Source organism: Oryzias melastigma, linkage group LG14, assembly GCF_002922805.2.
Source record: "Oryzias melastigma strain HK-1 linkage group LG14, ASM292280v2, whole genome shotgun sequence".
NCBI lineage: Eukaryota > Metazoa > Chordata > Actinopteri > Beloniformes > Adrianichthyidae > Oryzias > Oryzias melastigma.
Genome location: NC_050525.1, coordinates 16,122,453 through 16,134,746, shown reverse-complemented (window position 1 = coordinate 16,134,746; position 12,294 = coordinate 16,122,453). Strand labels below are relative to the sequence as shown.

The 12,294-nt window shown below is 37.9% G+C and overlaps 1 protein-coding gene across 8 annotated transcripts in view; it reads left to right on the top strand.

Annotated features, from left to right (window-relative positions):
* grik1a (glutamate receptor, ionotropic, kainate 1a) overlaps window positions 1-12,294 on the top strand; it is a 34,662-nt gene that overhangs the window by 18,849 nt on the left and 3,519 nt on the right. For 2 of the 8 annotated variants that reach the window (XM_024266519.2, XM_024266515.2), the window contains 7 exons: window positions 3,485-3,598; window positions 4,885-5,088; window positions 5,960-6,183; window positions 6,849-6,967; window positions 8,033-8,250; window positions 10,605-10,830; window positions 11,018-11,268. In XM_024266519.2, coding sequence (XP_024122287.1) covers window positions 3,485-3,598; window positions 4,885-5,088; window positions 5,960-6,183; window positions 6,849-6,967; window positions 8,033-8,250; window positions 10,605-10,830; window positions 11,018-11,268 — 1,356 coding nt within the window. Of the gene's footprint in view, window positions 1-3,484; window positions 3,599-4,884; window positions 5,089-5,959; window positions 6,184-6,848; window positions 6,968-8,032; window positions 8,251-10,604; window positions 10,831-11,017; window positions 11,269-11,455; window positions 11,754-12,294 lie in introns of those variants that run through there. The other 6 variants (XM_036215260.1, XM_036215259.1, XM_024266517.2 and 3 more) reach the window with 5 other exon arrangements.

Here is a 12,294-nt window from a genome sequence, read left to right as displayed (position 1 = left end):
AAAACAATTATACCTGGTGCACACCAGTCACTATCTATCTAGTGTGCGCCAATTACTATCTGTTGCTCACCATAAACCGGTGACAGGTGCTCATCACATAGTAAATGGTGCTCACCAGATAGTAACCGGTGCTCAACAGATAGTAACCGGTGCTCACCAGATAGTAACTGGTGCTCACCAGATAGCAACTGATGCTCACCAGATAGCAACCGGTGCTCACCAGATAGCAACCGGTGCTCACCAGATAGTAACCGGTGCTCACCAGATAGCAACCGGTGCTCACCAGATAGCAACCACTGCTCACCAGATAGTAACCGGTGCTCCAAATAGAAACTGGTGCTCACAAGATTGTAACTGGTGCTCACCAGATAGTAACCAATGCTCACCACATAGTAACTGGTGCTCACCAGATAGGAACCGGTGCTCACCAGATAGCAACCACTGCTCACCAGATAGCAACCGGTTCTCACCAGATAGAAACTGGTGCTAACCAAATAGTAACCGGTGCTCACCAGATAGAAAATGGTGCTCCAGATAGTAACCGGTGCTCACCAGATAGCAACCGGTGCTCACCAGGTCGTAACCGGTGCTCACCAGATAGCAACCGGTGCTCACCAGATAGAAACTGGTGCTAACCAGATAGTAACCGGTGCTCACCAGATATAAAATGGTGCTCACCAGATATTAACCGGTGCTCACCAGATATTAACCGGTGCTCACCAGATAGTAAATGGTGCTCATCACATAGTAACTCGGGCACACCAGATAGTAACTGGAGAGCACTGGATAGTATCTAGTGCTCACCGGATTGTAACTGCTGCCCACCAGATGGTAATTGTTGCTCACCAGATAGTAACTGGTGCCTTTAGGGGTTCCACATGTTTCTATGTTGACAAATAATGTTTTGATTTAAATTATTATTTTTAAGTCATTTATTTTTATTACATTACAAATTTAGAAATATATTTCTCTTGTATCTGGTCTATCTGTTTTTCAAATTGTTTTCAGAGCTTATAAAGAATCATTCTTTTTTAAGAAGCTGAATCATTTCGTCCCCTCTCTCAGGATTCACATACGATCTTCCTCTTTCCTCTCTGCCTCCCTTGTCATCTAATGTACTTTATGGGAGCTTGACAGCTGTCATGATGCAAAAGTTTATGATGATATTTGGATTTTATCCACTCCTTTGAGTTTTGGTCACAGCTGTCAGTCAGCTTCTGCACTGGTGCTTTGTTTCTGCTGCTCTCAGAGCTGCACTCAGGTTTTTACGTCAGATGTCTGTTATAAAAGTAGCCCCTTTACAGCGCTGTGCTTGACATTTTATGACAAGCTATAAGAAGAAGGAAAGAGCACAATCAAAACCGCTGAACCTTTCTTGTAGATTTTAAATGTTTTCTGAGGGGAACCTGGTTCTATAATAAAAGGACGGCCCAAAGTGGTGGCTTTTTATTTATAATTTTCATATTCTTTCTGCAAGTTTTTTGATAAATTTCGCCCCTTCAACATGCACATAATTCAATTAAATTTGCACACCCATTCAGTCCAGACAGAAAAAAAATGAAGAGAGCAACATCCACCTCTCCCACTAATGACTCCAAAGTGCCACCTCTACCAATATTATTTTTTTTCCATTATTTGGCTCCTTTTTTCAGATTTTAAAAGTAAAAAATCAGAAAACCATGTCAGGTATACCAAACAAAATTTAAAGATCACCATGAAGGTGACCTACGATCTACAGGGGTGTAGTAATTTATGAATAATATTGCTATATCAGATCTTTATTACCATACAAAGTGCTACATTTGAAAAAAAAATGGACTTAAATCTGAATTCCACCATCTTTTATATAAAATGGCAAAGAAAAGCAACCTCTACAAAAGTTTTCTTGAGGGTATAACTGCCTTTAAAAGTGATAGATTACTCTTTATTGAAAAAACAGTGAGGGGATGACAGCTTTACCAAGGTTAAATACAGACATGTATATGTGAAGCCTCGGCCAGACCTGCCTGAAATAGCATTACGTGATGCAGTTATCTCAGCAATGTGAGCGGAGTCAGGAAACACTTGATCTCAAGCCCTGATCCAAACATTGAGACGCTGTGTACACTGAAGCTTAGGGTGGGCCTGAATAAAGGGTCAACAAGCGTGTTATGACTCTCAACAATGTGGGTGGGGTTGTTGAAGGCCAGGTTGCAGTCAAAAAATATTTAAAATCAGTTTCACACATGGCCAAGGGCACAAGACATGATCACATGAGGTTGGTTGGTGTGATCAAGGGCGATGGAGTCAAATATTTTGTTGTGGCACTCCGGAAGGAGAGCGACTAAAAGGCAAGAAAAAAAAAGATATAAGAAATATAAGTTACTTTCAAAAGATGAGAATTTGAAAACATGACAGCTAAGACCTCAAAATGCAAAAAATAATGTAACACTTTGTTGGGAAACCTACACTTATATTTATCAAGCATGGTTAAAATGTCTTCCTAAATTACAGCAAAAGGGCTTTAAACTATAAATTTATGGTGCAGAATCACACCTGTAAACTTTGAGGCACAAGGTGGCTTGAAATGCCATCTCCCTTTTTTCGTACTAAACCATTATTTTTCAGTTTAAAACAAAAATATATATAAATTAATTTTTAATCTAATATTCATTTAAATATAAATATACATTTTATTTTTTTTAATCTATTCTTTTCTGCTTTTCCCTTCAGGGATACACATGTTTATATATATATATATATATATAAAGTAATTTTAAAAAATGTCACGAGGTTTCACATCGGCAGATCTCACAGATTAATTTACTTTTAATCCAGACTACCACAATAAAAGCATGGCTTGACTTTAGTTTTTTTGTTTGTTCCAACATTATTTACTGCATTTATATTTTACCAGCACTTCTTTTTGTGTTTTTAAAATGTTGTAAATCTGCGCTTTTGAAAGCAATGATTACTAAATGTTCACTGGGACTAATTCTCTTCATCAGACCTTTTGTTTGGTGACGCTAAAATTCTGTGGAGCAAATTGGCAGGGAAGGGAGGTTTGTTTCTTAGTTTAGTTGCATTAACAGTGAAGCTTAATAAGTTAATACGCTTAACTTTATGCATCGTTGCCATAAGCTTATCTGAGCTTTGCTTTGAAACAGTGATGGGATTTTAGGGTCAAAATCCAGCTGCCAGACGCCTTTTCTAATCTCATAACTGCTGGGATTAAGCGCATGGTCAAGCAAAGCGGCCAGCTTTATTCACACTCACTGAGATAGTCTGGGGAGAGAAAACCTTGTGTTCACTACCCCCACCTCCCAAAACCCTTTTGACTCTTTACCCCTTCATTTATGTTGTCTTTGCTGGTGTGATCCTGCTGCATTCAGGCTCATTTTCTTTCAATGAATGTTGAAAATTTAAATTTAAATTAGAAAAACTACACATATGATTAAAGCAGGAAGTGTGATTCAGTTAATTGAATCTGTGTTTGTCTTTCCAGGTTGCGATATGGAATTCATACAAGGGAATGACTCTGATAGAGACCAACCGAGACAAGAACAGCAATGTGACAGACTCTCTGGCTAACAGGACTCTCATCGTCACCACCATACTGGTGAGGAGGAAAGATAAAGACTTACACCGATCATCTTTAAATGTTTTATGAAAGTGTTCCCAACTATGATTATGCTACTTTTTGCCAAAATGTAAAAACCAGTGTCGTTTTGTAAGGGCTAGTTTCTGCAGAGCGGCAGGTGGTCATTAGAAATTAGCCTCTGAGGTGTGTGCGGAGCTGTTACATTGATATATATTACAATATATAGTATATATATATATAAAACACCTAAGATAAGCAGAAGCGCCTTTCCACTGAAAAATATGTTTCTAGTGTGGGGTTACGCGGATACCGCGCACTCTCCATCCGCACACTGCATCGGAGTGAACAAGGTGTAACCCATTGGTATATACTGTATATATATACATACTTATATATATATATATATATATATATACAGTACATACCAATGGGTTACACTTTGTTCACACCGATGCAGTGTGCGGATGGAGTGTGCGTGGTATCCGCTTAACCTCAAGTTCACACTAGAAACATATTTTTCAGTCGTAAGGCGCTTCTGCTCATCTCAGCTGTTATTTAGAGCATTTTTTGCCGTTATCAGACACCCAAAACCACAATCCCCACGCCATAGATCTGTGTTTGTATGTGTGTCTCGTTGTGTGTCTGTTTTTTTGTTTTGTTTTTCTTCATCTCTACAGTCTGTTTAGACACAAAACTATGATGACATTAGTCAATTGGAGTATTTTATTGGGAAAAATTGATTATATTTTGAAAATTAACAGGATTTTCCCGTGTGTCTTGGAGTAACTTCCTGCCAGAATTAACGTGGAATACTCGCGCCTCATGCATAACACAGACCAGACACCAGAAAATTCGCTGCACGGAGCGAACCGCAGTGCTTTCAGTCTGGTGTACTACACCACTGGTTAACAAGGGCGCCGAACAGTACTATAAAGATTTACTTACTTACTCTACTGTACCTTCTATCAATAGCAAAATGTCACAAGAACATGTTAAAAATACTATCTTTTGACTATGCAGGGAATATTTGCAGGAAAGACAACAGGAAGAAAGAACACAGCCTTTTTATGTGGAAACAACAGAAATATTCAGCAAATTTAAACATATTTCTCATTTTAAAGCACGTTTTATTTAACAAATAATAAAACAAATGGCTAAGGACTATCTGGGAAACACTAGAAACAATTAAATAACGTGTAAATTCAGATTGACAAAATATAAAATCCGACAAATTACGTTATTTGTCTCTTACACCAATTACATTTCTACAGATTCATAAACCAAAAATTCTTTTCTGTTTGCAGGAAAATCCATACGTGATGGTTAGGAAATCTGATAAGGAGCTGGTTGGGAATGATCGCTATGAAGGATACTGTATGGATCTTTTGAAAGAGCTCTCAAACATCTTGGGTTTTACGTATGAAGTCAGACTGGTGGGCGATGGGAAATATGGAGCTCAAAATGACAAGGGAGAGTGGAACGGGATGGTGCGGGAGCTGATCGAGCACGTAAGCAAAAACACCGCGGAGTTAGTCGAATAATCGACTATTGACTTAGTCGACGACTACTTTAGTTGATTAGTCGTTACTTTATATTATAGGGAGTTGGAGTGTTGTAAAGTTGAAAGTTATAAAGGCATTATGCTAACATTTTGAACTATGTTGGCATTTATTAAGGTTTTTTAGACCATTTCGAAGCTAATGTTTTAACTACATGCTAGCTGTTTTAGCTATTTTAGACTTTTTTTCTCTTTTTTTTAGGCTGTTTTGGAGTTAGGCTAATATTTACAAGCTAGCTATTTTGGCTAATTTAGGCTTTTTTCAGTTTTTTAGGCTAATTTGACATTTAAGTTAGCTAGCTCAGCGATTTCAGCTCTCAACTTAAGCGTTTTTAGCTATCAATTTCAGCATCTTCAGTGGTCAAATTCACATACAGCATTCACAGTAGGATTATCGCAGGTAATGCTATATATATAGTTTGTAGTTAGTTTAAAGCTAATAATGGTTAAGATGTGTGCTTTACATCCAGTTTGCGCATAAGTCGACTAATCGGAAAACTAATCGAAGATTAGTCGACCATCAAAATATTTGTTTGTGGCAGCACTACTGAATATACAATATGTCAAAACACATTTGTTTGTTTTTGTGAGCTTTTGTTAAAAATCACATTGTGATACAGTTATGATAAATGATTAAACTGTCTGTAGACATACTATTATACTTATTCCTCTAATAAAATGAACAGGAGGCAGCATATTTGGAGCACTTAAGGCTAAATCTAACTGTAAAGTATCATGAGCACTTTTCAACATTTCCTTAAAACATGCAATTCGATCCATTTATCAGATTAATTGCGCACCATATGTTTTCAAAAACACAGGTTGCAGACCTGGCCGTGGCTCCCCTCACCATAACATACGTCAGAGAGAAAGTGATCGACTTCTCCAAGCCCTTCATGACTTTAGGCATCAGTATTCTGTACCGGAAGCCAAACGGGACCAATCCAGGCGTGTTCTCCTTCCTGAATCCTCTGTCTCCAGACATCTGGATGTATGTGCTTCTAGCCTGCACTGGTGTCAGCTGTGTTCTGTTTGTAATTGCCAGGTGAGTCACTCCTTTGATGTAGCAATATTATTAAGATATTCGTCTTTTCTGAAAAATATTGTACTTTGCTCAAAATGAGGCTTTGATATTTACAAATTACTTTTTTTTTTATCTTACATTCTTGTGTTCCACTGATACATATGTACATTTTTTGGCACTCACTTTTGATTTGTCAGCCTGGTGGATTTACTGCTGAGCTCCCATTTGGGAAAATAAAACAATAAAGCAAACTGTGCTTTATAAAAATAAATTACAGGTTGCTGAGACATGTTATGCTGCTTATACTGTTGCAAACATGAACTCAAAACATGTGTAAATTTAAATGAATTGACTAGAATATCATTAAATAAAGTTCCTTGTGTTGGTACATGTGCTCTTGGATAAAATGTCAGACCTCTGAGGGCTCATATACAGCAGTTCAAACAACATACTGCAGACATAAACACCACAAGACTAAAAAACATCAATTTTACAAATCAAAGATAATTTTTTTGTCTCAAACTTGAGCATGATAAACATAAAGCGATCAGAGAAACTACAAAAACTGTTTAATTTAGTGAACTGGAATAAAGCAAGCATTTAGTTTTATTTTATCTCTTTAATATGTAGAAAAACACATCTTTTTGATTGTTTTGACTTTTTGTGTTGCATGTTTTTTGTTGCAGGTTCACCCCATACGAGTGGTACAATCCTCATCCATGCAATCCATCCTCAACTCTAGTACAAAACAACTTCACTTTACTGAACAGCTTCTGGTTTGGTATTGGAGCTCTCATGCGACAAGGTACATAGTTTTAGTGTATTTTTATGGTGTTTTTCACTGTTGATTTAATGTTTGAGGTTGGGATTTTAAACATATGTCCAGGGACTACAGATGAAAAATAGCCTATATGCTGCACACTGCAGTTATGCTTTTAATGTGCACTGTCCCTGAGAAATAAACCAATAAAAAGAAAAAAATCTGAACTTTTGTCCCTACTTTGGAATTGACTGTGTGTTTTCATGGCAAACTATGTGTTACTTTCCATTAATTGAGAAAAGTTATTGTGATTCAATTTGTAAAGATGGATAAATAAATAACTTGTCAGGTTCAAAGTGAGTTTAAAACTGAATTTAATACAATTTTGTGATAATCTAACCCTAAACAAACCTTCATGCATACTTAAATTTAGCTTTAAACATTAAAGAAATATACCTATTTGTCTTCTTAGAATTTTTTGTTGTTTTGAAGCATTTTTTTTTACATTATATTTTGTCTTCTTAGACATTTTTTGCTGTTTTTTATGATTTCCAAAGTGAGAAGCTTATTGGATGACAGCAGTCATTATGCCTGCAGCAGGTCTTCTGTTCTGCACACAATTGTCTAATCCCTGCACGCTTTTGCTTTGAAGAGCTGTTCACACAAAGCAAGCTGAAGACAGACAAATCAAAATGTTACAGACACAGTCTGCTGCAGTTCTGACTTAGCTTGGCCTGGTTTGATTGTTCTATTCTACTAAAAAAAAAAAAACAAAGAAACGTAGAGCTTAATCTAAGACTGCATGATTGTTTCCATGTTTCAAGTTCTTAATTATTTTAAAAATCAGATTGGATTTTTAAAATAATGAAGAGGGGGATAAAAATGTTTGCTTGTAGAAATGCAAAATATAAAATGTTGTTTTTGAAAGAGAATTAAACAGATAACAAACAAGCCTGCTTTGCTTTCAACATTTTTACTTATTTATTGTCTATCAGTGTATTTGTAAAGTTCTTTTATCGAGTCTGGATTATTGATATGTTTTGCTCTCTAAATCCTCCATTTTAAAAACTTTTATTTTTATTTTCTCCCCTTTGCTTGTCTTGCTTCCAGGCTCTGAGCTGATGCCTAAGGCTCTTTCCACTCGGATAGTAGGGGGTATCTGGTGGTTCTTCACTTTGATCATCATCTCGTCTTATACAGCCAACTTGGCAGCCTTTCTCACCGTGGAGAGAATGGATGCACCCATTGACTCTGCAGACGACCTGGCCAAACAGAGCAGGATTGAGTATGGAGCTGTTAGAGATGGATCCACCATGACCTTCTTTAAGGTAAGTCAGTTCTCCTGATGAAATACAGTAAAAAGGTGAAGAAAGTGGAGTTTCAGATTTATTTGATTTACTTATTTTTTAAGGAGCCCCCAAGGGACATGGACGTAAGAACAATTAGCATTGGCTTCTTATGTACACCAAAAAATATGTGGTGCGCTTGAAACTATCTGGTGGACACAAGGAACTACCTGGTGGTCACAAGAAACTATCTTGTGGGCAGAAAAAAACTATCTGGTTTGCTTGAAACTATCTGGTGGGGTCCAAAAACTAACTGGTGCCAGCAGAAACTTTCTGGTGCACTCAAAACTATCTGGTGGTCACAAGAAACTATCTGGTGTGCACTAGAAACTATCTGGTGTGCACAAGAAACTATCTGGTGCATACTAGAAACTATCTGGTGGTCACAAGAAACTATCTGGTGAAAACCAGAAACTATCTGGTGTGCACAAGAAACTATTTGGTGGGCACCAGAAACTATCTGGTGTGCTTAAAACTATCTGGTGGTCACAAGAAACTATGTGGTGCATACCAGAAGCTATCTGGTGTGCACCAGAAACTATCTGGTGTGCTTTAAACTATCTGGTGGGGTCCAAAAATCAACTGGTGCCAGCAGAAACTTTCTGATGCACTCAAAACTATCTGGTGGTCACAAGAAACTATCTGGTGTGCACAAGAAACTATCTGGTGTGCACAAGAAACTATCTGGTGTGCACAAGAAACTATCTGGTGCATACTAGAAACTATCTGGTGGGCACAAGAAACTATCTGGTGTGCTTGAAACTATCTGGTGGGGTCCAAAAACCAACTAGTGCCAGCAGAAACTTTCTGGTGCACTCAAAACTATCTGGTGGTCACAAGAAACTATCTGGTGTGCAGAAGAAACTATCTGGTGCATACTAGAAACTATCTGGTGTGCACAAGAAACTATCTGGTGCATACTAGAAACTATCTGGTGGGCACACAAAACTATCTGGTGTGCAGAAGAAACTATCTGGTGCATACTAGAAACTATCTCGTGGGCACACAAAACTATCTGGTGCATACCAGAAACTATCTGGTGTGCACAATAAACTATTTGGTGTGCTTAAAACTATCTGGTGTGCTTAAAACTATCTGGTGGGCACTAGAAACTATCTGGTGTGCTTAAAACTATCTGGCAGTCACAAGGAACTATCTGGTGTATACCAGAAACTATCTGGTTCATACCAGAAACTAACTGGTGCTAATAGAAGCTATTTGGTGCACTCAAAACTATGTGGTGGGCACTACAAACTAATTTGTGTGCTTGAAACTATCTGGTGGGCACAAGAAACTCTCTGCTGCTAGCAGAAACTTTCTTTTTGGCACCAGAAGCTAGCAGGTGCACTTGAAACTATCTTTTGAGTTCTCCTGCTGACATACAGTAAAATGATGAAGAAAGCTGAGTTTTAAATTTCCTTGATATACTTTAATTGTATGGAACCCCTTAAGGATTGATTAGAATAAATTAGTACTGGTTTGTCGTGCACACCAGAAATATCTGGTTGGCTTGAAATTATCTGGTGGGCACCAGAAACTATCTTGTGCTCTTTAAGCGTTCTGATAGGCACCAGAAAGTAACTGGTCCTTACCAGAAACTACACAGTGCACTTGAAACAATGTGATGACCACCAGAAACAGTCTGGTGCGTACCAAAAACCATCTGATGCTCGCCTGAAACGATCTGGTCCACACCTGAAATGATCTGGTACTGGCGGAAATGATGTGGTGCACTTCTGAAACTAACTAGTGTGCACCAATTAGATTTATATTTGCCAGAAAGCTCTACATATAATTTGGTTTTCTGAAATCACCAATATTTTAAAGATGCTGTAATGTAAAAAATATATAATTTCTTCTTGTATGTTAGAATTTTACTGTTTAAAAAACTTTTAATTGAAGTTAGACATATGTTTGTTTGTTTTTTTTTTTTTTTTTTTTTTATTTGGCATAACCGTCCCCAACCAAGGCTGTCACTGCTTTGCCTCACATTTATCAACTCTCTTGCATCCTGTGGCTCAGCAGGGTGATTCATGCAGGACTTTATCTTCCATGATTGCAGCCAGTGATAACAGCTTCCTGATGGAAGAAGCAGGGTGTGTTGATGCCTTCGACAAATTGAATCAGCTGGAGGAGATTTAGAACCCAGCCATCCCATTTTCCTATAACAGAGCAAACACCCACGCTCATCCTGATGTTAGACTCTCCAGTCTGTGACTGCACTCGGAACCTACTTGTGTACATACAAAGACCGTACACATTTTGTAGTCAAACACATCACTGGTTTCTGAAATCTATGCACATTCTTTCCATTTTTACCTCTTTGGAATCTCCAGAAATCAAAGATCTCCACCTATGAGAAGATGTGGGCCTTCATGAGCAGCAGGAAGAACACAGCGTTAGTTAAAAACAACAAAGAAGGCATCACCCGCGTTTTAACAACAGACTACGCCATGCTGATGGAGTCCACCAGCATCGAGTATATCAGCCAGAGAAACTGCAACCTCACACAGATCGGAGGTCTCATTGACTCCAAAGGATATGGAGTGGGAACGCCAATCGGTGAGCTGAACCACACAGAGACTCACTTGTGTTTGGTAAGAAAGTGGCTTTAGAGAATAGATTTTAGTGAATACACTCGACTACATTTGTATCAGAGAGAAACAGATTGTGTCAAGTATTTTTAAAGCCCCTAGTTGGCAAATAGCAAAAATAGATTCATGGCTGTAAAAGTTTTGTCTTTTTCCAGGATCTCCATACAGGGATAAAGTCACCATCGCCATCCTTCAGCTGCAGGAGGAGGGAAAGCTACACATGATGAAGGAGAAGTGGTGGAGGGGCAACGGATGCCCAGAGGAGGACAACAAAGAGGCCAGCGCTTTAGGCGTGGAGAACATTGGCGGCATCTTCATCGTCCTGGCTGCTGGTCTGGTGCTGTCTGTTTTCGTTGCCATTGGAGAGTTCATCTATAAGGCTCGCAGGAACGCAGACATAGAGGAGGTGAGCGACTGTTTGAGGATGCTTTAAAAGAGGTATTTTCAGAAAAGTATGGAAATAAATCAAAGGATTGATAAGGTGATTTAATATCTTCAACCAGCTTTTTTGTTGTTTTCTTAGCCGTTCATCCTATATTTTTCATATTTAAGTCCTTTTCTGTTTTTCTCCATCCCTTTTTCTTTTGCATCAGGCCTTTTGTTTCTTTTATGGGGTGCAGTCCCGTCAGTTTCAGAGACGTGGCTCCACGTCCTCCTCCGGCAGCTCCCTATCTAATGACCTGGAGAGCGGCAGGCTCCTGGGGGATGACACAGAATAACCACGGCAGCTCGTGCACAGTCTGTGTTCGCTCTAGCCAGTAGGTTTGTAACCAGGTGTCCTCTTTGCCCATTTTTGAAAAGAGATCCCAATTAATCTGCTCCTCCTGTATTCCCCAGTTTCAACTACCCCAACCTCTATGACCTCAATCTCATTTCAAAAATGTTTTTTTTTCCTGACTCCTCCATACTACTGCAATATTTTGTTTTTGACATAGTTTTGAATCTTTATGTCTTCAAGTCCAACTTTACATCTGTTAATGGGCAAAAAAAATAAATTTTTTCATAAATTGTATTCTCTACAACTCAAAAAAAGCATCAAAACTTCAGTTTTTTCTGTTTTAATTAATTGCCAGTTCATCAAAGGGAGGATTTTCATCATTTCACCAGTTTTATACCAATAATAAAAAAAGACATCTAAAATTCTGATGCAATGTGAGGAAATCTCATCATCTCCACCACTTTTCAGTTCAAAAAGAAAATATTTTACATTTTTTTTTTAAACTTTTTGTGTTTATTAATGAATATTTTCACTGTTTCATTTTTATTTTAATTTTTATGGTGAATTTCAACACTATAAATGACATAAAACTGGATTCACTTTAATTCCTTTAGCTGTGTGTTGTTGTGTCTCATGTTACGCTTTTAATGCAGAAAACTTTAGTCAAACATCTTCACTTTAGTCATGTCTCATTTTAAGTGTTTTTTTTTTGTT